At 35.4% G+C, this 27740-nt stretch overlaps 1 protein-coding gene across 12 annotated transcripts in view; it reads right to left on the reverse strand.

The window, feature by feature from the left end:
* PLEKHA5 (pleckstrin homology domain containing A5) overlaps positions 1-27740 on the reverse strand; it is a 239848-nt gene that overhangs the window by 91302 nt on the left and 120806 nt on the right. For all 12 annotated transcript variants that reach the window (XM_027592897.2, XM_027592895.2, XM_035729176.1 and 9 more), the window contains 4 exons: positions 8293-8376; positions 7446-7566; positions 3686-3790; positions 1123-1195 (listed from right to left, as the gene is read on the reverse strand). In XM_027592897.2, coding sequence (XP_027448698.1) covers positions 1123-1195; positions 3686-3790; positions 7446-7566; positions 8293-8376 — 383 coding nt within the window. The remainder of the gene's footprint in view (positions 1-1122; positions 1196-3685; positions 3791-7445; positions 7567-8292; positions 8377-27740) is intronic.

Genomic DNA, 27740 nt, shown 5'->3' on the forward strand with positions numbered 1-27740 from the left:
TATTAAACATGCTTTGACAATCTAATCCTTTAGTGACTGTTTCCAACTGGACTTTAAAAGTAGGAAAGAAAGAGCTACTGTCCAGATTAATGATTTTATATTACAGCCGAAGCAGACTTTTCTTTGCTAGGTACCAAACATGTAGTATCTAACAGATCCATACAAGCACAGAGCACAGACTTCTCTGGACTTTGCTTTAAAATTGTATTAATCAATAACTTACTAACAAGAAAACATATTTAAAAAAGGAGTTTATGATATCCATATAGGAGAAATGAAGACCATTACCCCATACCTAAGATAATACCTTTATTTCCTCTACACCAACATTAACGGCCTGGTATATATCCTTTACACAATTTTCTCCATGTTTCAGGGAGGCTGTCATTGTTTTAAAAAAGAGGCGGGGCAAGGAGGGTGGAGATCATAATAAGTACATTTCTTTGCACTTTAAAAAAAAATTTGCCAATATATCAGAGTAATCTCTGATACTCTCAAGACATTTACTGGGGAGTGTGTTCAATGAATCAATAGCTGGATCTAACAAAGCTGACACATAAAAAGAATCTCAACAAACTAATGACTTTTATCTAGTAGGCACTGAATTCAAGGATAACATTACAGAGTGAAGATTCATATGTTATTTACATAAAACAAATAAGATTAACACAAACTATAGAAACCAGACCAAAACTCAAGACTAATCTGCTTGAAGCACTATACTGCCTTCAGTCCTACCTCAATTACTCAGTATTATATATGGATGAAGAAAAGGTTTTCTGGATACGGTTTGTTGATAATAAAACAGCCAAAGAACTGTAATGATTTTTTCTTTAAAAAAGCATCCATGGGGCACCTGGGTGGCTCAGTCATTAAGCGTCTGCCTTCGGCTCAGGTCATGGTCCCAGGGTCCTGGGATCGAGCCCTGCATCGGGCTCCCTGCTCAGCGGGGAGTCTGCTTCTCCCTCTCCCACTCCCCCTGCTTGTGTTCCCTCTCACGCTGTCAAATAAATAAATAAAATCTCAAAAAAGATTAAAAAATAAATAAAAAAGCATCCACTATTTAACACATTCTGTTGCAGTTATGAAATAATACGCTAAGACAGTTTACGGGAAGCTCACCTCTGTAATAAAAGAGGCAGAGGTCGGAAAGCACGAACCAGCGTTTCTTCCACAGCTTCATGCCGGTACTGTCCTAAATTAAACCAGCATATTAAAGGTTTTTTTTTTTTTTTCATTTCAGAAAATTCAAATTCATTCCTGATGCATTTATTTAAACTAAGTTTTTAAGACAAGATGTATTAGATATAGGCTGGACAGAAACCTAACTAAAAAGCCAAAATATGGAGGACCTTTTCTAGAGACTTGGATCACATGAACATGAAGATATTCTCAAGTATACAGGTTTCTGAAGAGTAATACTCTCACGTGAAAAATACTTTTGACGCAATCTGATTCGGCTTCCTATTTGTAAGCAATTTGAAATTCACTTTTCTGAACACACATGTCTGCTAACATGAGGATGATGTAACTATGCAGCATTGTGGGTATTCTGGTAAACCAGATTTAATAAGTATGTTAATCTTCAACAATAAGAAAAATATGTGATTTGAAACTGTCCCAAAGGTAATGTGATTTAAAATGACTGTGAATAAAGGAAACTTAGCATACAAATACATTTCACAAACATTTGTTCTTCTTACATGTACAGTTTGGGTCTTGCTCATCCTGCAAAAGAGAGTGCCTCTGTGGCAGCTTCTTCTAAGTAATTCAGTTTATAAAAATACCAAGCTCAAATAAAATTACAATTTTAGTAAAAATTACCTTCCCCCATGCAATAAGGCAAAACTGCAAGAGAAAATGAAACACACACACACACACACAAACGCAAAAAAGAGGCCAGTTTGGATATGCGTTAATATTTATTTATTTCTAGTTGTAACCACCTAAAAATGACTTCAGAACTATATATAGGTAAAAATCTCAAAACAAAACATTTGTCCTTAAAATTGACAGTTACACCAAAGGACCAAAAAAAAAAATCTTTTTAATGGTATATGGTATTTTCAGTTTCCTAGTAATATTCTTTAATACAAATAATTAAAAAATTTAGACTTTTAAGTGACTCTGCAAACAAACTCTCTATAAGTCACACACCTATTATAAAATAAACACTCATGGTAGAGAAACTGGTTGGTAACACTTTTCCAATACAAATTAATCAAGGCATCAAGAAATGAGAACAAAAATCATTTTAAAGAACTCCCATATCCTCTATTAGGCTCAATATTATGCTAAGCTATGCGAACATAATTTGGACTCATTAGAAAGACTACTTTAAAAAAAAAATCTTTCAGGGGCACCCAGGTGGCTCAGTTGGTTAAGCTGCTGCCTTCGGCTCAGGTCATGATTACGGGCTCCTGGAATCCTGGAATTGAGCCCTGTATCACAGGCTCCCTGCTCAGCGGGGAGTCTGCTTCTCCTTCTCCTAGCTGCCCACCCCCCACCTGTGCCCTCTCTCCTGCACACTCTCTCAAATAAATAAATAAATAAATAAATAAATAAATAAAACCTTTAAAAAAAATCTTTCAGCTTGGATAAGTTTAAATGTCAGTTAAAATATACAGGATTTTAAAATAAAAATTAAAAATTGATATTCAGGTTATATACTCAATCAACTCAGTGGACACTGGCAAAACTAATTTGCTTGAATGATTGGGAATTCTCTGGATTTTAAGAGGGCCTTCTCTCGGTATGTGTTTAGCTGTCATCCCAACTTTCAGATGGAACAATGAACGTTTCATAACAATTTCATTATGAATTTTAATTACTATAATTATTAGGTAATCTGAAAGCAATTAGCAATATTTGACCGAATAACTAGCACCATCAATGACCTAATATTTAACTTGCTTTGTATCATCTATGTACATGTAGAATCAGAGATAGAGCAAAGACAAAGGTCTTGAGTGCCTAGTACATCATCTCAGTTATCTGGTGGTCACTTGGAAACCCAGCTGCAAACCAGAAAGTAAAAAAGAAAACAGCCTCCAAGCAGTCAAAACAGATGTCGGAAAGTCCAATGTACATGCACCCTTACTAATTCTCAAAGTAATGGCAAGGTTCCAAAAAAGCTTAGTTAACCAGGTTTTCCAAACAACAGAACAATATACACCCCCAACTTATTAGGGTGTCTGAGACTGAACCATGCTGAGAGAGTAGCCTTGAGAGCCTAAAAGCAAAAATTTGAGAAAAATCTGAAAAATCTCAATTATGATCAGATTTCTCTGTAAATTAAAGCAAAGAAGTATATAATTGTACATTTAATGATTTTTATATGAATAGAAAAATGAACAATACCTCTGTATGTTTTCTTCCCCCATTTAAAAAATGTTTCTGCCTGGATAAATTTAGCATATTATTGCTAACATTTTCATGCAGCGTATGTTTAATTTCAAATCCAGAAATACCTATAACAAACACACACAATCTCTGTTCTAAGTAACCATTACCTTTTCTTTCTTTACTGTTCCCCTAACAGTCTTTGGTGGTAATAAAAAGAATCTGATGACTACTCTACAGTTCCTTCTCCAGTTTATATAATTGTCCTAGGTGCATTCAGTTGAAAAGGTCTCTTTTGATTCCATCTTTCTTTCACATCAAATAGAAAATAAACAGAAAATACCTGTTTATAAAGCCAACCTCGTCTGACCACAGGTGCATTAGGATTCCTTTTAATTGAATTCGATCTCTTTCCAAAATTGTGAACTTTTTTTGAAGCCCGTGAAGTCTAAACAGAAAAAAGCAAAACAGAAATTGTGTTATTAGTGCGTAGGTACTTATATTTCACCTTCAAAGTTTTATCTCTTCCGATTTCTCTGAAACTTGTAGGACTTAATCTTTTCAGGTGAATTATAACAACTCTGCATTTGAGGACTTGTTTATTTTATGTGTAAGAATTCACAAAGAATTTTTCCGTCAGGATATTACAAAGAATCACAAGTTTTACAATCTGTCCTTTAAAATTGGGACGTACAATTTTTTTTTTTAAGAGAGGGAGAGGGAACAGAGTGCACATGCACACGAGTTAGGGTGGGGGGAGTGGGGTGGGGTGGAGAGGCAGAGGGAGGAGAGAGAGAGTCTCAAGCACACTCCATGCCCAGTGTGGAGCCCAGCCCGTGGCTCTATCCCTTCACCCTGAGATCATGACCTGAGCTGACACCAAGAGCCTCTTGGTTAGGGTAACTGACTTTTGTCTTCAGCTGAGGTCATGATCTCAGGGTCCTGGGATCAAGCCCTGCATTGGGCTCCCTGTTCAATGGGGAGTTTGCCTGAGGATTCTCACTCCCTCCTTCTGCCCCCACGCCCACCCGTGCTCTCTCTCTCTCTCAGAATAAATAAATCTTAAAAAATATATAAAAAGGCACAATGTATGGCAGTATTTTGTCCTACCTGCTATATAAATTGAATAAACCTTGGGTAAAAATGAACAAATCTTTAAGGATTAATGAAATGTAGAATTTTTTTGCTTGCTATCTGCCTTTAATAGTGTTGTTTCAATTACAGAAAGTGAATAGTGTCAAGTCAGGTGTCAAGAGAAATACTCAGATATAAAATATAAAACATGTCACATCAAGTCAACAAAAACTGGAAGGATCTGCTTAATGTCATGTAGTGTTTTCTCCTTTATGGGCAACTCTGAACTTAAACGATATGAGACAGATGGTGTTTACTGTATTCTTAAAAGTCTACATAAGGATATACAATCTTCTGAAATACTGTTATGTTTAGCATGAAGATTTATTTTGGCAGGAATGGTAGTGGTAACCAACAAAAACAAAGAAGCTGAATTTGAGTTCTCTATAAAAGTTATATTAAATTGTTTCTAATTTTTCAATTTATCTAGAATCTAGCATATTCCACTAGAATTTGTTTTGAAGCTTATATTAGTACATAATAGAATGTTAGACTCCAAGCATGTTTTGTTGATTAATTTTAACTTACTCTTGAACATATATATGCTTAAACACAGTATAAAACTCAAACGGTACACCAGGACCCGTCTACTTCTCACCCCTGGGCTCCAGCACCCAAACAACTTCATGAGGCAACCAACATCAACTGTGTGTATGTGTGCATCTATTCATTTAAAATAACGGTTTTCATAGGTATGGAATATCTTTTCTTCGTCAAATGACTACATATGTTCTACTACTTCTGTTCCACTATTTCTTGGAGCTTATTACATAAAGAAAATGACTATTTACCCACAGTGTTGTCAATGTACTGTGCAAGAAAACTTTTTAACCTCTGAAAATCAGGTATGTGAAAAATGGTATCCTTTTTTGATTTTAATTAGCATTTTTCATATTATGAGTATGAACATCGTTTTCATATATTTAACAGTAACATTCTGTTTTTTGGGAAGTGATTTTACATAATTTTCCCATTTAAAACCTAGGTTGTAAGCCTTTTCTTTATTGATTCACAGAACTTCTTTAATTATAAAGGTATTATTCTTTAATTGTTATATGAATTGCAGATATTATGCATGCATGATAATTAGGTATGGTTCAATCTCTCATTATTTTTATTTTGATTTGTGGGTTTTATGTCATATTTAGAAAGCCCATCTGCATTCTGAGTTTGTTCGATTTTTAAAAATCTTCCATTGTTTTTTGTAGTTTGTTATAGTTTTGTTCTTAACATTTCAGCATCTGATCCATCTGGAAAATTTTTATTGTAAAGTTTGAGGCACAGACCCAACTTTCTTTCCAGATAAATGATTTGTTGGCTGGCCCTCAACCTACCTATCATTTCTCTAGATTTTGATGAAAATATATTAATGAAGCACTATAATGCTCAGTTATCCTACTAGCATTTTATATTATATAAGAATTTAAAATTACATTATTTGGAAATTTACATTAACTTATAATACTCTACAAAATTTCATTTTAAGAACATTAAAACAAAAAATGTTAAAACAGGCATTTAAAATCACTGCCTATTATCCAGTTCTTTACAATAACCATAATTTAATATTATAATTGTCCTACTATATTTATTTATTTATTTTAAAGAGAGAGAGAGAGACCGCACGAGTAGGAGGGCAGAGAGAGAGAGAGAGATAGAATCTCAAGCAGACTCCACACTGAACATGGAGCCCAACGCAGGGCTCAATCCCAGGACCCTGACATCATGACCTGAGCTGAAATCAAGAGTCAGATGCTTAACTGACTGCACCACCCAAGCACCCCTATATTATTTTTTAATGAATATTGTTCTTGTATTATCCCTCGATTCTCTTGCTATCCATTAATTTAAGAACTGAGAAGCAATTTTAAGGCAATTATTTATTCAGATTTAGTAGCATATTTTCCAAGAGTTTGTTAGAATTTTCATATTAAAATTCTGAATTTAAAATATCAACATTGTGGTTTAAAGTATAAAAAGCAATAAGTATAAATTTTTATAGACACAGAATATAGGATCATAGATTAAACAATTAACATTTTTCTTTCTAATTATAAAGGAAAACCACCCACCTCTATTCCCATTTGACTATGGCACTTTCTATATCATGGATTCTAAATACATCAGAGTCATCAAGCACACTGGCATAGGGTTTCCCTTTGGCAGTAAGGGATTTTACATTTATTTTTAAAAAGTTTGTCTGCTCGGGTGCCTGGGTGGTTTAGTCGTTAAGCGTCTGCCTTCGGCTTAGGTCATGATCCCAGGGTCCTGGGATCGAGACCCACATCGGGCTCCCTGCTTGGAGGGAAGCCTGCTTCTCCCTCTCCCACTCCCCCTGCTTGTGTTCCTGCTCTTGCTATCTCTCTGTCAAATAAATAAATAAAATCTTAAAAAAAAAAAAAAGTCTGTCTGCTCAGGGGCACCTGGGTGGTACAGTTGGTTAAGTGTGTGACTCTTGGTTCCAGCTCAGATCATGATCTCATGGTTGTCCGGCTCTGTGCTTTGCACAGAGTCTGCTTGAGATTCTCTCTCCTTCTGCCCCTACCTACCCCTCCCTGTCTAAAATAAATAAATAAATCTTAAAAAAAAAAAGTTTGCTCAACCTAGGCATATATATAACAGTCAGAAAAAGGGATTTGTATGCCATTATATTAACCTTCATCTTTAAAACATCAGTTAATTCAATAAACTGCCATTTTTTCACACAAACATCCATTATATTTGTAAAATTATTCAAAATCTGAACTCTACAATATTTTTTAAAAAGTCATTAAATTATTAAAACATAATCTTATTAGTTTATATTCCACACACCATTGCTTAAGTCATTTACCTCAAATGTAATTAGGTTCATATAAGAGTAAAAATGACATGATTATTCTATAATTTTAAGTCCATTAAGAGTAATAGTAATAGATGCTACCAATTATACCAGTTATCAAAAATTAATAGTTAGTAAAATAACTTACTCTGCCTACAGGACTCATTGGATGCACTGCATAATCTGAAGTCATGTTATAGTTAGAAGCTTCATTTATCATGCTTATAGGTCGTTCCTTCTTCTCTTCAGATGTCATGGTTGCAACGGTCCTGCAAATACGTCAGAATGCTAAAACTTGCTGTATATGTTAACTGCTTTACAATGAAGCTTCCGTAGAGATAACAATGCTGGTGTCCCACTTTTTCAAAATATCTGGATACCAGTTAGAGCTTAATAAGCTCTAGAGTCAGAGCTTAATATTTATAACTACTTTAAATAAAATTAACAGTTCTCCTAAGCACAACATAGGTTAAAATCATGTTTATTTTAATAAGCATTATTACAGATACTCTACTTGGTCATCTAACTGGAAAATTAAAGCTTCAGTTAAAGATTAACTATTCTAATATTGAAAACAATAATGATACCAAGAACTATTTTTTTGTGAACAGATTTATAGCATATAAAGTATTTAAAGTATTTTCACACATACTTCATTGGTGCTTAAAACAATCCTGAGAAATAATTACCACTATCTCTGACTTAAGGATGAGAAAAACTGGGCTCAAATGAGTTTAATAATTTGACCAAGTTTATAGATTTTCTGACCTTAAATTTCAGACTCTTGGGCTTACTATCTATGCTTGAACTATTGTAAAAAGAGTTTCTGAGATGATCTTCGTCAAGAAAGTAAATAGATGGCTTTCTGTTACACTTGACCGCAAATACCCAGATAAGAAAACTGTTAAACCATACTGTACTGAAAATATGGATAAGAGCAATCTTAATACTAATGACATTTAAAATGAAGGCATTCCATGAAATTCTTTACTTACTGTTCATTCACTACAAAAATACAATTGTCCTGTGATGGCTGTCCTGTGACTGGATGTTTACAGGTCACTTTCCTTTCATTATGGCTAAAAGAGAAAAAGAGAAAATGTATGCATGTACTTCTATTATGACAAATGTTTCTCTAATATTCTGGTAGCAAAACAGTGATTTCTTTATTGTAACATTAGTAAAAAAAAAAGCGATGACATTCGTACCTCCCAGGTATGCAATATCCAAATACACCCTTTCTACTATCTACCATGTATACAATACATGTGTGTGAATGCTATTACAGTTTTACCATATAGTTAAATGCACCTCCTACTCCCCACGCCTGACCTCAAGTCTTTCTTCTCACATTTTATAAATAAAGGTAAGCTGATTTGGCTCCATGGTCATTGCATTTTATATTTGAGAGGTGGGCCACCAAGAATGAGTATCTACCTACCTCCATTATTTTGTATCCTAATTTAGGCACATTATAGAGGACTAATGCCAAATTCACATACAGAAAAAAAATGAACAGTACTACTATATGGGTAGTAATAAAAACAGTACCACAGGAAGAGTAATATTTTATGGTGTTTTATTTTATTAAAGAATCTTTATATAAATAATGTAATGGGACTGAATTTTACAATACTTCAGGAAAGTATGTTATAGAAAATGAAATCTGAAGGAGAAAACAAAAAAATGTACAAACAACAGAAAGAAAGAAAAATCTACTTGTTGTCTTTGCTGAAAAAAAATTTGCTTTGAATTAAGGATGGCTATTTCTTGGAGAAATACTATCCTTTTTAGGTGAGTGATAAGATTAGGTCTCCTGCTGTCTTCCTGAAATGAGAGGGAAAAAAAATTCCCAAACTAATTATCTAAACCAAAAATACTAGATGCCAAAAAAATATGTAATATACATTGATAAATTAAATAACAAATATCATCCTTTGTAAATTAATATTTTCCCCGCTGGGTCACATACAATAAGGCAATCTGTAAGGAAGATGTATTGGTGTGCCCGACCTTAGAAAATTTACTTTTATTACAGAGAAAAATTTCAAGATGTTATAACTGAATATTGCTTTGTTAATCTTCAGAGATTATATGTGCTCTGTATTTCAGGAAGTCTATAACCATAAGACACAAACTTTCTGACAGACTTTAGATATTTAAATTCCTTTTCTATATCCTAACTTTCATTAATATTACTTTTATTGGTAACATAGTACTTGAAAGTTTATCCATGAAGTAAAACTAAAATCACAAAAAAGAAAAGGTACAGATACAATTTAAAAGATATTACATATTGACTATTAGAGTAGAATGACTGATGGAATATAATGTGTTTCTATTATTCCTTTAGATAATTGGTTGTTATAACAAGTATATAGGACTACTAAATTATCAGCTTTTCCTTTTTTAAAGAAAATTTAAATTCAATCAATTAACATATAATGTATTATTTGTTTCAGGGGTACAGGTCTGTGATTCATCAGTCTTATATAATAACCAGTGCTTATTACAACACATACCCTCCCCAATGTCCATCCCCCAGTTACCCCATCATCAGCCCGCCCTCTTCCCCTCCAGCAACTCTCAGTTTATTTCCTAAGATTAAGAGTCTTTTATGGTTTGTCTCCTTCTCTGGTTTCGTCTTGTTTCATTTTTTTCCTCTTTTCCCCTATGATCCTCTGTCTTGTTTCTTAAATTCCACATACCAATGTGAGATCATATGATAACTGTCTTTCTCTGACTGACTTATTTCACTTAGCATAATACTCTCTAGTTCCATCCATGTCGTTGCAAATGGCAAAATTTCATTTTTTTGATGGCTGCATAATATTCCATTATACACCCCCCCATCTTTATCCATTCATCTGTTGATGGACATCTGGGCCCTTTCCATAGTTCGGCTATTGTGGATATTGCTGCTATAAACATTGGGGTGCAGGTGCCCTTCTGATCACTACGTTTGTATCTTTGGGGTAAATACCCAGTAGTGCAATTGCTGGGTCATCAGGTAGCTCTATTTTCAACTTTTTGAGGAACCTCCATACTGTTTTCCAGAGTGGCCGCACCAGCTTGCGTTCCCAGAAATTATCCGTTTTTTGTGATGGTTTTGTTTTTATACAAGATTTCATGGGTTTAGAGGCGCCTGGGTGGCTCAGTCATCAAGCGTCTGCCTTCAGCTCAGGTCATGATCCCAGGGTCCTGGGATCGAGCCCTGCGTTAGGCTCCCTGCTCCGCAGGAAGCCTGCTTCTCCCTCTGCCACTCCCCCTGCTTGTGTTCCCGCTCTAGCTGTGTCTCTCTGTAAAATAAAAAATTAAAAAACAAAAAACAAAAAAACCCCAAGTTTGGTGGGTTTAAATATTTATTTGGAGTGATATTTTCACTACAGAAAAGGTATGTGAGTGACTTTCTAACTTGTTGATTTACAAAAGTACAGTGGTAGAAACCTAAGGTCTCATCATGCGGGATACCAGTTTATGTAATAAGCAATAAATTGATTAACAGAACAACTAAGAAAGTATAGCCTCTGGAGATAAGTGGAAAATACTAAAGTACCCAGATGTGATTAACACTATGAATGCGTTGAGGTATGTAAATTCTGATTTTTAACAGAATAAAACACTGTAGGGGCAAAGGGGAAAAGTAATCTGGGATAGGGACTGGGATACCTTAATGATAAAAAATGGAGGATAGCACCTTTTTTTCCTTAAAGTCTCTCCTTGAAAGCATTAAAAAGCCAATGTTGTTGCGTGGTAGAAAGAAGAGAAATACACGAATTCTTAAAAATAAAACAAAACAACAACAACCCAATGTTGCAAAAAGAAAGCAAATAAACCCTTATATATTGCATTTTCCCCCTATGCTGTGTCGCCTTGCCTAGGAGGAATACAGTAGACGCTCTAATCCCAATATTCTGGAAGCTCTAAATTGTAACAACATGGCTCTGCAATGGTTATCTGGCTAACAGACGTCTCTGACATCCTGACCATTAAACAGATATGGGTACACATCAGAAGCATTAGACAAAGACATAAAGGAATGGAGATATTTAACAATGAATGGTTAAAAAAAGAGCACATTCTTTTCCCCGAAGTGGATGCTATTTTCAATTAAATTGATGTTTTTATTGTCCAAGTACTTTTCAGATCACAATGTCTTAAAATAAAACTAAATAAAAATCTTAGTGTTTCTATTTTAAAAGACCAGTGACGAAAATCAATATGAAATATGAATATATTTATGTTCTTTTATTTCTTCGAAGTATCCCATGTATTTTCTTTTATATAATGTTGATATTATATTGACATAAAATTCATATAAAATCTACAAGGACACTCTAACATGAAAGTCTTTTACAGGCATATTTTAGAGATATTGCAGATTTGGTTCCAGATGACTATAATAAGGTGAATATCGCAATAAAACGAGAAATGAATTTTTTGGTTTCTTGGCGCATATAAAAGTTATGTTTACACTATTAAGCACGCAATAATATTATGTCTAAAAAAACAATGTACATACCTTAATTTAAAATGCTTTATTGCTAAAAAATGCCGTCATCTGAGCTTTTAGTGAGTCACAATCACTGATCACAAATCACCACAACAAATGTAAAAATAATGAAAAAGTTTGAAATATTATGAGAATTCCCAACATGTGACAGACATGAAGTGGGCAACTGCTGTTGGAAAAATATTGCCAAAAGATTAACTCAATGCAGGGTTGCCACAAACCTTCAATTTGTTAAAAAAAAAAACAAACACATTATCTGTGAAGCGCAATACAGAAAAGTGCAATGAAACGAGCTATGACCATAATATTTTTTAATGAAAGATATAACTTTTCCCACTACATATATATAACTGTAACATAAAATAAGTCCTCTCAAATGTTTGTTTGTTCTGTCTTATAAAATACTCCTAAAATCTGGCTCCTGAGAACTAATTTATTTATTATTATTTTTTAAAGATTTTGTTTATATATTTGAGAGAGAGAGAAAGCACAAACAGGGGGAGGGGCAGAGAGAGAGGGAGAAGCAGGCTCTCTGTTGAGCAAGGAGCCTGATGTGGGACTCAATCCCAGGATACCAGGATCATGACCTGAGCCAGAGGCAGACGCTTAACTGACTGAGCCACCCAGATGCCCTCCTGAGAACTAATTTAAACAACATATTTATCAAACAGGAAAATCATAGTAATGTTTTCTAATTATTTCATCAAAAACAAATTAAAACAAAAGTTGACAAGCCAAAATATCAATTCCAGCTTTAACTGTTTAAATGTGGTAATTTTCCACCACCTGATAGGACTGTCAATGCTTACTGCTCCTGCAAAAATATATTTTTATGTACATTTGTATATATTTAAAAATGTATTTGCAATACATTTTTAAATTTTAAAATCATTCCTTCTTATGTTGGCATTTATACTAATATTGCATTTTAAAGTAAGTAATGGTAAGGGTAAACATAATTTCTTTCTTTCTTTTTTTTTTTTAAAGTAGGCCCTATGCCCAGCAGGGAGCCCAACCTCACTGAGGCTTGAACTCACGACCCTGAGGTCAAGACCTGAACTGAGATCAAGAGTTGGCTGCTTAACCGAATGAGCCACCCAGGTGCCCCTATAATTTCTAAATCATACACAGAAACTAAAAATACAAGTTAAATGAATGCTGAGAGCCAATTAGTGAAAGTGCTGTAAATGAAATCCAAATGAGTCTTGATAAAAAATCTCCACAAAGCCACCTCTGCTAATGTACAGAATTCTTTGAACACATGATATACTAATTCTTTATTTTATACATATATACATCTCTATGTATATATTTGGTGTTATGCACATATATGGACTGGGCACTGTGGGAGGTGGCTGGCCCACTGTTTAAGTCTCAAGTCAGAGTCGTTGCCTTTGGCACAAAGGAGGACTGACTGTTCAGGACCAGGAGAGAGGGTAGGGAAGACAATGATTCTCAGCCTTCCTTCAATTCTACCAAAGTTTGTTCCTTGCACTGTTTACAAAGGCAGTGTTTTCATCCTACACAGGCTATCTTTTTTGTAGTCCACAAGTTTTTTTTCTTTTTTGGAAGGGGCTCAAAACTCAAGTCAGGAGTACTATCAACTCTGCTGTAACACTTGTGGAAAAGTGAGTTCTCCAATGCGATTCACATGTTAGGGAACAGCTTGAACATCACATAAATTCCGTGTTTATTTAACATGATTTTGTCTGTGATCTCGTTTGTGCACATAGAGGAGTACACCAATTGTACGACTGCACAAGCTCAAACATCTGCCAGTTACTGTAGTTTATCACCTGTTTTATGAAACACACTCACTCACACATAGTGATACAACTTTATAGTTTCAGATATCCTTACTTCCAAAACTTCCCCAAAACTCACAAGCTGAAACCCTCCCAATGTTCACTTCCACATACAAATTGCAGGTCTTTTTCAAGGTGAAGGATATCTGTAGTATTTTTGTGTTTCTTAACCATTTAACAGTAAAACTGTGTAACCGCTTTTATTAGATTCCTATCTTTATTTTTATGTGTAACTAATGAAGTTTTTGAGTGGTCTTCTAATAAAATCATCTTCTACAAAAGCCCCCTGCTTTTCATTGACCGATACTGCATAGTGAGGTAGCTTTTAAGGAGCATATGTGTTGTGTTATAGCAAAACTTACTGTACCCCTAAGTTACAAACTAACATACTTCTATGCTGCCAAAAGTACATTTGAATCTTTAATAGAAAAGATGCCACTTAAAAAATCCTTGCCAGAGGTTTTATACTTTTCATGAATTAAAAGGAAAAACTGGAAAGGTATGACGTTACATAAATTTCTAGAAGTTTCTAAGTTTCTAGAAGAATCCTTATAAAGAAGAGATAAAATTCAGGTCTTGATGTAAAAAACTCTTATGGTCACAGAACAAACTAATTCCCATCTTGTCTTCAAACTCTGTGGCATAGCAGAAGTCCTAACTTAAAAAAAAAATATGACACCAGGTATTCACCTTCTCTTACTTCCAGATTTCTGTGAGGTTTCATTTTTTTTTTAAGATTTTATTTTTAAGTAATCTCTACACCCAATGGGAGCCTAACCCACAACCCCGATATCAAGAGTCGCATGCTCCACCGAATGAGCCAGCCAGGAGCCCCCGTCTGTGATGTTTTAACGTTCTAAGTTGAGACCAGGGGATCTCAACTGGGAGTGATTTTATCTCCCAGGGAACATTTGGAAATGTCTGGTAATATTTTTGAATGTCTCAACTGGGACTGCTATCTAGTGGGTAGAGGCCAGAATGCCACTAAATGTCTTAAAATGCCCAGGAAAGCTTTCCATAGGAAAATGTCAATAAGCCTCCACTAGCCCATCATAGCCCTCTAACAGTGAACTCTGCTGAATAAGCCACATTTATTATTTCTCTAGGTTCCTGTCTTTCTCTCGAGACAACAGACGGAGCAGGAAATAATGGCAGTTGAGAGCACAAGTTCTGTTATCAGACCCCCCAGGCTTGAATCTGAGTGCCCCCACTCACTGCTAGGTATCTAAATTACCTTTCCACACCTTAGTCTCCTCAACTTAGTAGCAGTAGCTGGGTCACATGTTGTTACAAGTTTGTGTTTCAGAACTGCTCTAGGTACTGGGGATAGCAGTGAACAAAACCTAAGAATCTTTGCCCTCACGAAACTTACTTTCTAGTGGAGACGTTTATGAGGATGAAAAGGGTGAGCAGCATAAACATGGCCTGAGACAGAATAAGTCCTTGATAATTTTGCTTATTTTAATTGGAACTACAGGACTTTCAGCATATCACTGTCATTAAATTACTGTTCGGTCCACTGTTTACGTTAAAACAGTTTAAATTAGTACCCACCCAGTAGGCCACGCTCATTCATGGTTTTTCGCTTATTAAGTTTCAGTGACCCACGGGTCAACGGCAGTGATGATCCTTCCGACCTCTCCCCCGGGAGGTCACTGGTAGCCTAATGCTCTGTCACAATACCTGTGTCATTCCCCTCACTTCATCTTATCACATAGGTATTTTATCATCTCACATCATCCCAAGAACAAAGCTGAGTACAGTACAAAATATTTTGAGAGAGTCCGTATTACCGCAGACTGTTATAACTGCTCTATTTTATTATTGGTTATTGTCGTTACTCTCTCTCTCAGTGCCTAATCTATAAATTAGGCTCTACCATAGGTATGTATATTAGGAAAAAACATAGTACACAGAGCATTTGGTGATATCTGTGCTTCTAGGCATCCACTAGGGTTCTTAGAATGTATCGCCTGCAGATAAGAAGGGGCTACTATACTCAGTATTTGTTGTAAATGAATAAAGTTGTAATTTCTCTTAGTTTTCATGCTTCTGGTAAATGCTTCTGCCCCTAATATGTCAAAAAGACAGGAGAAAAGTAATTCTAATATAAAAGTTCTGAAGAAAGATTAGCTGTGTTTTTATGCTAGCAAAGGCAGTATGTGTGAAGGTTCTTAAATAGTGACAACACTTAGAAAAGAAGAAGAAAAAAATCCGAACCAAAGCAAACCAAAAAAACGGATCCAGCTATTCCAGAGTTCAGGGCTGAAAAGAAATAGGTCATATTCACTAGCTCAATCTGAGGATCATGCTCTATCGAAAGTCCAGATAAAAGGATTGAATCAAGGCCATTTTTAGAAAGATATGAAGTAATCGACAAATAGCAACACCAATGGCTTGTTCCTTGGCATTATGCCCTCATCACTATTTATTACCAGACATGTAATCATTTACTAAACTAGAAGGTCAAATGCAAGACCTGCTTATTTAAAGCCTCTATGGAACTACTTCATTCAATAATAATTAGTTTTAAAAGATCTTAAGATGAATAAATTAGTGTGTGCGTGTATAAAATGGTTATGTTTCTATCAAATTATAAAAATAAGTTAAAAATGACGTCTGCTGGAGATAGAATATATTCATTATCCTAGCTTATTCCTTTTCAAATCTTGTATTTGTGACTATACTAGAAAATCTGGATGAAGCTGGGCCATTTTAGGCAGTACTGAGCTTTCTAGCAGCCTACGTAAAAAGGGAAAGCTGAGGGGCACCCGGGTGGCTCAGTCAGTTAAGCGTCTGCCTTCAGCTCAGGTCATGATCCCAGGGTGCTGGGATCGAGCCCCGCATTGGGCTCTCTGCTCAGCAGGAAGCCTGCTTGTCCCTCTCTCTCACTACCCCCTGCTTGTGTTCCCTCTCTCTGTCAAATGAATAAATAAAATCTTAAAAAAGGGGGGGGCAGAACACTGATAAACTACATTGCTCCTATAGCCTCATTACGGAAACAAAGCAATTTACTGGGTTTGAGTCAACTCTTAGTGGCAGGTGCTTTTATATGAAGAATAACTTAAATTGTATGGCTGACACTGAAGATAGAGGATGCTGGTATTTGTGTCCCTTTCCAGGGTCACTGGAGCAGGCATTTTTTGTTCAGTCCACATTGCCAGTCTTCCCTCAGCAGGAGACTTGTAAGGGAGGATGCCACTGACATTGCTAAGGAAATACCCTCTCCACACACGAAGTAGGTGCATAAAAAGCACAAAATTGCACATTTCATATATAAACCTCAATAAAATTATGGGTTTAGAAAGAGGAAAAAAAAGATTTTAAAATCGGATTGTGTGTGTGTTGCTACTGAGTTGTAGGAGTTCTTTATATATTTTGGGTATTCACTCCTTATCAAATATATGATTTGCAAATATTTCCTCACTTGGTAGGTTGCCGTTTTGTTTTGTTGTGCAGAAACTTTTTAGTTTGATTTAGTCTCACTCTTTTTGCTTTTGGTGTCAAATTTTTTTTCTAATGTTTTGGCCAACTAATTGCATTGTTATAGATACTTCTTAGTATTGCAATTTTCTCCTGTGGAAATACTTGTGTGTGTGTGTGTGTGTGTGTTTTAACATCTTTGTTTCATGGGTAATTTCAATGACTGCTTTAATACAAAATCCATTGTTTTTAAATTTAAGAAATATCAAAATTGCTATTAATATGGTCAAAAAACAATAGAATTCTTCTGAGTAATACATTTGACAAAGCAAGCTTTAGTAGTGTTTTATATGTGTAACTCTGGCAATAACGTTGAAAATTCATCCACTGTGCACAAAAAAGACATAGTTTTAGAAAACTGTTCCACAGAGGAGATTTTGGTTGTCTCTTACAAAACTCCGATGCAAACCCCTTTGTATGATTTGTTCTGAATCATGTGTTTCCCTTACGGGGAAGAAAGGAGGATTTAATTTAGTGTAAGAAAAACAGGCTATCATAGTGGTTTGGCAGTTCCTCTGGCAGCTCTGGCAACGAAGGCGGTATCATGACTTGGGGACTTTTACAAGGGCCCAACCCGTAAAAGGTGCCACATAGTCACAGTGTTGTTACACGGGAGCAAGGAGGGAGAGATGTGGGAACTAGGGAGGCTATTTATTTCTGAAATTAGGCTCAAACCTATAGAACAAACAACTCAGATGTGTACTTGTTAACTCTTGGCTTTAGTATCCTTCTACTTAAAAAGGAGTACTGTACATTCTCAATTTATCCTTGGTTTTGGTACACTTTCAGACAATAATCCTCTCCAGCTTGTGTTAGGATTGAAGAGCTTTTATCACTAGAAATCATACAGCTTTGTCACTTTGAGACTCAAAAAGTCTCAAATTAGGTTTTAAAAACATGTTTGCAACAGTGACTTTAGTTATTCAATCAATTGGTTCTATGGTAGTTCACAGTAATTTCTAAAATATTGTTAAATGTTAAGTTTGTTAATGTTTTATACAGATAACTACTTTGTTTTTCTTTTAATAAAAAGGAGAAAATGTTATGTTGAAATCTGACTACTACAATGACTATGTGTGCAATTTATTTTTAAACTGAAAATATGCTGGCATGGAAAACGATGCCTACAGTTAAAGGCAATGTTTTAAGAACAAAAGAAAAACACTACAAGTGCCCTGCCTTTCTTGAGAGACTCAATTCTTGAACCTTAGTTATGTGAAGAAATAACCACTGAGTTAGCAATCTAAAAGGTTGTAATTTTTTTTTTTTTTGTAAAACATGAAAAGTATATATTTCCTTTCCCCGCATTTCGTTCTAAATACCATTTGCCTTTAACTTAGAACTAACTGCTTCCAGACATCCTGCTCAAACCTCAGTGATTCATTTACCCACCATCTCCTAAGGTCTTAACTCTTTATCTTCTGCTTTCTTTTCTCATCATTTAGAAAATGGATCATCTCCTATTTCGGTGGGGGCAGGGGGAGTGGTTAAAAAAGAAAGGATTTCTCAGGTGTGAGTACCTCGTTCATCCTCACTTCCAGCAGTAGGTATTAAAATCACCACCTTCACAATTGCTACCACTTAAGCAGGACAGTGTCACAAGTGTACTTAAAATATGACCATTGATCCCCACATAGACCCTTGAAGGTATTACTATCTTCACTTATATCTTCATTTATAAATGAATAAACTGAGGCCCATAGCATCGACACAGTTGTCAGAAGTCACACAACGACAAGGTGAGGAAGAGACGGCCCCCAGGCCAGAGCGGTGTCCTTTCCAGATCCCCACCTTTCAAGAGCTGCCCCTGCCGTGGCTCTTATCCCAGCCAAAGAGACCTTTCAGTCCTGCCCTACATCTCTGTTTCTGCCCAGTGGTACGAAACAAAACACTCTGCCTTCCTTAGAGGTCCTTCCCCTCTTCCACAGACCAGGGGCACGCAGCCTCCCTCATGGCTCCTCGTCTCACCTCCTGCCTCCCTGCCTAGCATCACCTCAAGACCACATCTATCTGAAGCACAGTAATGACACCTTTCTCGATTTCAATTTAATTTTAGATTCCCCATTTCTTTTCTATCTTCCTAATTCTCTAAGGCCTCACATTTTCCACTCTTAGATGCTCAGACAAAATTATCACAATACAATCATAAATGTTGCCTCACATTTCCCAATTATAGGTACCCAAGACTTTAAGTAGAAATAGTAGCAATTGTAAAGCCTGGGTTTTATAAAAGGCATCCCAAAGGAACTGAAAATCTTGCCTTTTCTCAGTGGGAAAATATGAACATGATGTAATGCTGCAAGTACAAAGATGAAAGCATTATTATGGACTAGGAACACTAAAGAAAAATAAAAAATACAAGGCTTACATACAAATTCACCTGATATAGTTTTGGATTATTAATAATTTCTAAATCACCTTTTAAACAAAACCTCAAATAAAACCAACATATTCATTTATAATCTATAAACACTTTTTAATAGATTTTAAATAATTTTGGAAGGCAAGAATAATTCAATTAACTCCATGCTAGTTATAAACAAAATGTACCTATCACATTAATAACTGCTACATATTCTGACTGTTATGGCACGGTTATGTTTAAGATCACTTGATAAATTACATTATAAGCAAAAATACCTAAAATAACTTAGATAATTCTTTTACTCGTAAGTCATTTCAGTGACTCTTAAGAAGCTTTTAAATGGGAAGGTTAAATGGCACTTAATGGTTAGAACAGAAATATGATTCTTAGAATATACACAGTAACCCACCAAAGTAATTTCCTGCCAAGCATTCAAGAAGGTGACATTTCTGGTTGCCACCCAGAAATCACCCTATGAGAATACACAACTGAAGACATCTCCATCACTGCCCTAAGTGACGACTTTTATGTCCCCAGAACTCTTTTAACAGCATTCAAATTCACCTCATTTTAACTAGGCTCTCTCCTATTTGGAACATCCTCCTCACTGAACCTTAAGTATTTTTTGTAAAATGGGAACTAAAACCCAAACAACAATAACAAACCCTACCCCATAGGACCTTTGAAAGAATAAAGTACTTGGTAGCGCAAAGCTACATTACCTGGACCTAACGAAGTACTCACTAAATATTAGCTAAACTTGAAAACTAAAATTATATCACCTCCTTGCTTTACAAAGTTGTTGGGTCTCTGCTCTGTCTTAAATGTGAAGTACAGTGGTTTGCATATGAGTATAATGAATGAAGAACCTGATAACTTGATCTGAGGTTAAAGTTTACTGTTGAATAATCTATGCAAAAAAGCACTTGTAAAACTACGTAAGGGGGAAAAAAGTGTTAATGGGATATTATAGTGGTTTAAGAGAAGACTTGCTTAAAAAATTACAGTCACTTGTATAAAAAAGTTTTATTTGCAAAAGTCTAACGGAGTTTTAAAATAAAACTAAGTGGAACTCCAACTCAGAAGCATGTTAGTAGTCAGAATATTCTTCTTAGCATTTAAAAGCAATAATGTGGCATTTAAAAAATATATATATATTAAAAACCTGGAATTGCATTAATCCAGGTAACTCTAGTATCCCCTAATGAATGCCAATTACTAATGTTTTATGGTAACATGCATTAAACATAAGTTTACTGTATCATCGGTAAGGAAGCAAACAACAAATTAGAAAAAGCTGAATTTAAGCACTATCTCTTCTGCGTGTGGTCATATACCACTTTAAAAAGTTAACCTAATTCTAACCTACACATAAAGAACCACATAGTTTCAAGATCCAGTTGTTTTATTGTAAATGAAACATTCTTCCCTATAGTCAAATTGACAGAATAGCTCAATTCAAACAGAAAAAAATAATCAGTAATCACTGAACTTTACTCTTCTTCATTGCACAGTGTTTAATCAGTTTGGTACTGCAAGAGCTTTATCTGAACAATCACTGCAAGAACAAAAAGGCAGTTACTAAGTCAAATACCTCTGTGAAACAAAGACTTTGTAAACAAACCAGAAGAGTAATAGAACCATAATGAAAATACAAAGGGGAGGCCAAGTCAGGATTGGTCTTGCTTAGCAAGGGGAAGAACAGGGAAGATGTCCCAGAAGTGCTGCCATTTGAACTAAGCCTGAGAAGCAGCAGTCGGATGTGGCTGGGATTTAGCACCAACCGAAGGGGGGAGCGGTACAGAAACGGGGCAGAAAATCTAGGCTTTGAGTAACAACATACTTACATATAAAACATTTACATATAAGTTTTGTATTTTTTTTTTTTTTAAGATTTTATGTATTTATTTGACAGAGAGAGACACAGCGAGAGAGGGAACACAAGCAGGGGGAGTGGGAGGGGGAGAAGCAGGCTTCCCGCGGAGCAGGGAGCCCGATGTGGGGCTCGATCCCAGGACCCTGGGATCATGACCTGAGCCGAAGGCAGACGCCTAACGACTGAGCCACCCAGGCACCCAGTTTACTATATAAGTTTTGAAGCAATGTATCTGCTTCACTCTTAGGAGCAAATATATATTTTTTAACTCTGAAAAGGTTCAATGCACTTCTGTGACGCACACAGCAGTTAATTAAGGCACCGTTTAGTGAACAAATCATTATCCCTGAGGAGTGAGAAATTTCTCACTTACAGATGAGAAGGGACTGGGGCAGAAATCTGACCCAGAATGGCAGGGTAAGGCCCACTTCCTACAGCAGAGACAGTAAGTAGAGCGACCAATGAAATCGAGTGGCCACTGCAGGCCACGGTGACGGCAGTACTGAATTCCAGAGACACATCTCTTTCTAACAGAGTACCAGGCTATGTACTACCCTATTAGTTGGTTTGACAATTAGTAGGTTTTCATCATCACAGTGAAAATGAAATCTCTCCAATACAAGGATCAAGGGAGTCTCCTCATTCATTTAACTTGCTTAATCAATTCATTTACTCATGGTCAAATATTTACTAAGCATCTATGATGCACAGGTTTTGTACTGTACACCGCTAGAAAACAAATGTATGGTTCAAGACTATGAGCTAAAAGAATACGATTTCATCTGAGTTTTACTATAAGCTAAATTTCAAAAAAGAATAGCACAATTATACTTTTCCATCAGGCTTCAGTATTCATGGAAAGAGTTCCTTAAAGCGTTTATCTTATTCACTAGAAAAGAGACAAGTACTTTATTCTCTACTGTTTTAGACTTCAGTAAAACTTTTGTGTCAATTTCAGGTTATTTTCGCCCTGCAGTTCTGCTTGTCCCTCTCCCCACTCCCTGCTTTTGGCTAGATTTAATTTCCTGTTCATACAAAGAAATTTAAGTAACTTCCCTTCACTTGAACTTTAGCAGCATTTAGGCCAATGACCTCTGATGTCATAATGCCTCAAAAACATCTTTGTTTAAAATGTATACTGAATATATTCCGATTCATCATTACTATAGTAACTTCCTGATAAAGTTTAAAATATAGACTATTTTAAAACCATGTTAAAATATTTTAAGTGGGCTCAAGATAAATTTTTAAAGGGAATAAAAATATTCATGAGTTCTCCATATACTTAAATTTTCTGGCTTTGGGCAGAATTTTCAGCTTCCAGCTTAAAATTTTGCAACTCAATTGAAAAACCGTGAATCTTGAATTAAGGCCATCAAGTCAAATAAAATGAACTTGAGACCCTCCTTCTGTATTTCCATGCTTCCAAAACGCAGAAGTATAATGTATACTTGGAGTCACATATGAGGAAGTGATTGCAAATTCCTCAAATTTGATATTTTTTAAATTCACATATAAAATGATGACTTAGATAATTTCCTTTCAATACTCAATTATGTAATTCACACAAAAAATATGTACAGGCATCTTATTCTTTCAGAAAACTGATGTGAAAATATTTAAAATATTAAGAATTTCCATATTGCCCTTTCTTCAACTAAATTTAAAAAGTAGAAAGTGCCTGTTAAGAGAAAACTTTGTTTGAAAATACTAAAAAACCTTGAAATCACAAGACTACTACTGAACCCGCATAAAAAGAACTATACCAGAAATGGCAAAATGTAAGATTTTAAAGGCTTCAGTTTGTACCATACAAATAGTATGAAATTAAAATAATATCATCCATCTCCTCAAAATGGAGAAGTTATAAGCAAAATAGCTACATACATACAAAAAAAAGTCTTTCCCAGTCTAATCTACTTAAATTAATGCCTTCAAAACAACTAAATCAATAGTGAAACTCAAAGAAAGATGAATATTGTTAATAAGAAATAAATCTTTAAAGGTATGTTGCCCAGCTTTTATAACCAGTGGCAGTAGTAACTTTATTTCTTTAAATGCCAAAATGTTGTCTGTAATAATCTCCTACCATTATATTGCTTTCAAATTTTAGGTTAATGAGCATTCCTATTTTTGAATCACATTACTGAAACAGCCCAAAGAATTAACTTAAATAAATAAACAGCAGCTTCAACCAATTGTTAGTTTAAACTAGTATTAATATACATTTTAATAAAAACATTATGTAATGAATACTGTTAACATCTCCACAGGAATTTCTGAGAATTATTCATTTGGTTCTCTTTAAGGAAAAAAAATATACAATATACAAGCTTCTCTTCTAAGTTAAAAAATAAACAAGATAAATGTAAAAATTTAATTAAAATCTTTAGGCTTGAAAGCAATATACAACTACTATGCATTTATGTAGCTTAAAGTTAAGGAGAGACTAAGAGGAAGACTACATTTTAAAATGCCCAAGTCATTTGAAAACCTAATGATGTACAGTATTTATATTTTTACAAAAACACAATACTTCAGTTGTAGAAACATTTATAATATGTCAATTTTTTTGCATTAGGCACTGTGCCTGGCACTAAGGCCACAAAGATTATTTACCACAGGATCATTAACTGAGAAAAAAGTCCTAATGCTCATTTAGCCATGATTTATTTGTTACTAATACATAAATATATAAAAGTAACAAGAATTACTTACCAGCCTTCATCAAAATCACATTTGTGAACAGACATTTAACTACAGGCAAAAAGGATACTGGAATGAGAATCAGACTCAACTCCTTTGTCTTTGAGCTGCTCCCAAATGAGCACTGTGGGGACTAAGCACTAAGGAAATGCACTGGGGCTGTCAGGCCAGCCTGCCACCCTGCAAGTCTGACACCAGACTGACGTCACGCACCAACATGTCACTGCAGCTGCAAATTCAAGCAGCTTCTCTAGGAAGACTCTTGTGACTATGCATGCCTTCCAGCTGTAAGAGTGAAATATGATTTCAATTCCCTTTAAGACTGGCATACAGCATAGGGTAAAATACAAGCATATACGGTTGCAAACAGTTCTTGAAGAAAACATTCCATGAGTTATTTTAAATAACCTTAGCTCAAAATAAATAGACGTTTCCTGTTAAAACTGTAAGCATACCAATTTAAACGACTCCTCTAAAAACATTTTTTGTTATTGCTTCCAAAGTTTATACACACTTATTTCAAAAAATTCAACCAATAAAAGGCATAAAGTTAAAACAGCTGCTTAGATTTACTGATCACTTACTATGTCAATCACTTTACAAACTCATCTGAGCCTCATAACGCAGTAATATAAGTTCTTCATTTTACTGAAGAAACAGACACAAACTAGTTATGGAATAATGCTACTAAGTGGACTGAACAGGATTCAAACTCAGATTGAGTGTTGCTTACTGCCTACATATTTGATCACTAAATTATACTATCTAGCAGTAAACATACCAGTTGTTTACCTTCTGGTAGACCAGAGTTTGTATATATAAACATATTTCAATATAAGGAAATCAAACTATATATGTTGTTTGCAACCTGCTCTATGCCACAGTTTCCCATGTCAATAAATATATTCTTAACTGTTCCTTTTTTGATGGCTACCCATCACAATTACCTAAACCTGATTCCTCCTGGACACTTATTAATTTTTTATTATTGTAAACAATACTTAATGTATACCACTGTCCAGACGTCTTTGTGCTTTCCTGTGTTTAGCTGTATAGGATTAATTCTTAAAAGTGGGATGGGTAGGTCAAATCATGTGCACATTTTCAACATTTACATGCTTTGTCCTCCAAAAAGAGGTAAAAACTTGTGTATCTCAATGCATTAGATTTCTCCTTTCCCCACAAACTGGGTATTGACAATTACTTTTCTTCTTTACAAATCTAATAGAAAATACATGCCATCACACAGTTCTAATTGAGCATGTGTGTTTGTGTTTTGAGTGCAAGTGATGTTAGCCCTTTCTTCATACGCCCATTCACACAGAAGGCTGTCCCAGCTTCATGGTCACAAGCATGACCATGGAATCAGAGACAGGAGTTAAACTCTTTTTATCAATAGTTCTCTGGGGACAGGTAAGTTACTTTGCTTCTGCATACCTCCACTTCCTTATATAGAAAATAAAGTAACAATTTAATCTTCATGGGATTTTTGTGAGAATTATATGAGAAAAACTACATAAGCAACTGGAACAGTGCCTACCACATAATAAATGTTGAATTAAATGTTATTTCATATTTAAAGGCCAACCAGTTCTTCTGCATTTCATGCCCTTTGCCCAAAATGGTGCTTTTTAAATGAGTACATGAACAAACCATTTTACAAAACATTGTAAATATCTTGTAGGAATGCTAATGTCATAAAAATGTTCAGTTACCTCAGAATGAGTTGAGTTGTCTTACAACTAAATCTAGCATGTAACATAACTGGCGCTACAACACTCCTTTCATATGAAACTGCTACAGCAAAAATTGAAAATAGCATCTCACGTTGAGAAAACAAAATTGTTTCATCATGTAGTTTGAAATACAGACAAGCAAGCCAACACAGTTTGCTATAACCAGAAGGGTTTGCATATGTTTTAGAAAAGTAGTGATTCACAATCTTCCCCATTTTTTCAAAGTGAAGATTTTGCTAGTCTCAATTATGTTCAGTTTAAACTTCTTATACGAAGAAAGAAAACAAAACCCATTCTTGAAAACATCAAAGTAAACAATTTTTCCCACAGTTCTAAAAGTTCCATAGCCCCCTTTATTTTAATTTTTATTAAAGATGTTATTTATTTGACAGTGAAGAGAGCGCACAAGCAGGGGGTGCGGCAGGCAGGGGGCGAGGGAGAAGCAGACGCCCTGGCTGAGCAGGGAGCCCGACGCGGGGCCTGATCCCAGGACTCTGAGATCATGACCTAAGCTGAAGGCAGATGCTTAACCGACTGAGCCACCTGGGCGCCCCTACCATAGCCCCCTTTAAATGACACAAATCATTAACAACCTATAAACAGAATATATGGAGATTAAAATGTATTAAGCTTATCACAGCCCCACTCCCAAACCCAAACCAACCTTCTATTATATATAATGTCTTCAACTGTTCTCATTATCAGGCTGGTTATAACAGAACACCTCTAAAAATACTAAGAAGGAAGTTTTATATTATTCTAGCAGATCTGGTTTAGGTGTATTTATTGTTGTAGATGCTATAAAATTATCCTATGCAAAGGCAGACATTTCTGTAATATGTTTGTAGAATCACAGTGACGTGGTTCTGCATACGGTTGCCAGGAGAAAAACAATAATGAAGCAGTAGAGGTCTGTCAAAATTCTAGAAGATTAACAGGAATACTGAGAACTAACAAGTCGACCAAGCATTTGGTTTATGAAGTTACCAGCACCTTGCACTATTTCTCTAGAACCTGGCAGGCTCGGGGCCCCTCATCACCCACCCACAGCTTACAAGGACTTCCACAGGGAAAAAGAGGGAGTGAGAGAAGGTCCCTCCTCTCAAGGCCTTAACACTTGGAACTGACAGTTTCATAGGGAAAGGAGAGCTGTAAACAGATCATTAGAACATAACCTGGTTTGCACAGCACTGAAAAGAAGTGGCTAAATGCCTGGGGGGAGTCTGGAAAAGGCGTAACAAAGTAAATGACAGCAGGCCTAACTGCTTTGAGAGGAGATTTCAGTTAGAGGTAGCAGTATTGTAAAAGTACATATTTAAGATGAAATCTAAATTTTACACCTACAAAAGGTACCCAATTAACAGAGAAACTGTTCATTTAAGGGAAAAAAAAATGCCAAAAAGACAATTTTCCCAAATGCCTTATAAGAGTCTGCCCTGCTTTTCCTAAATGTCAGTGATAGCTAGTTTAGTTTTCTCAATTCTGCCCAAACCACGTTTTAGAAAAGGAAGCTGAGTTAGACTGTGGATGTATGCCTCACTACTATATCAGAGCTAGTAAACTTCTTTAAATCAGTAGGAAATCTTAAATCTAAATTAATCCTGATTTTCTTTCCATGCATCTCTATGCTATAGGGCATGCTTCATTAAAAAGCCACAGAGGAAAAGTCCAATGAGGGCCTCCTAAGTATTCACCGGCAAATAATGTGTTTCAGTGTATTCTTTAGGGATGTTTATGATAATGACTAAGGATTCAGTTGTGAGGACTATCATTTTTCATGTCTTTTAACTTCACTTCTCAGTGGAATTTAAAACTCTTGACTACACTTCTTAGAAATGCCACTTGATCTTAACCTACGTAACCTGGTTCCCAGGCTTCCCTCTGCAAAACAAGGTGAAGTCCAAACGACTTGATCCAGCACACAACTGTCTCCATAATTTGGTGCCAATTTACTCATCA

This window comes from Zalophus californianus, chromosome 9 (assembly GCF_009762305.2).
Source record: "Zalophus californianus isolate mZalCal1 chromosome 9, mZalCal1.pri.v2, whole genome shotgun sequence".
NCBI lineage: Eukaryota > Metazoa > Chordata > Mammalia > Carnivora > Otariidae > Zalophus > Zalophus californianus.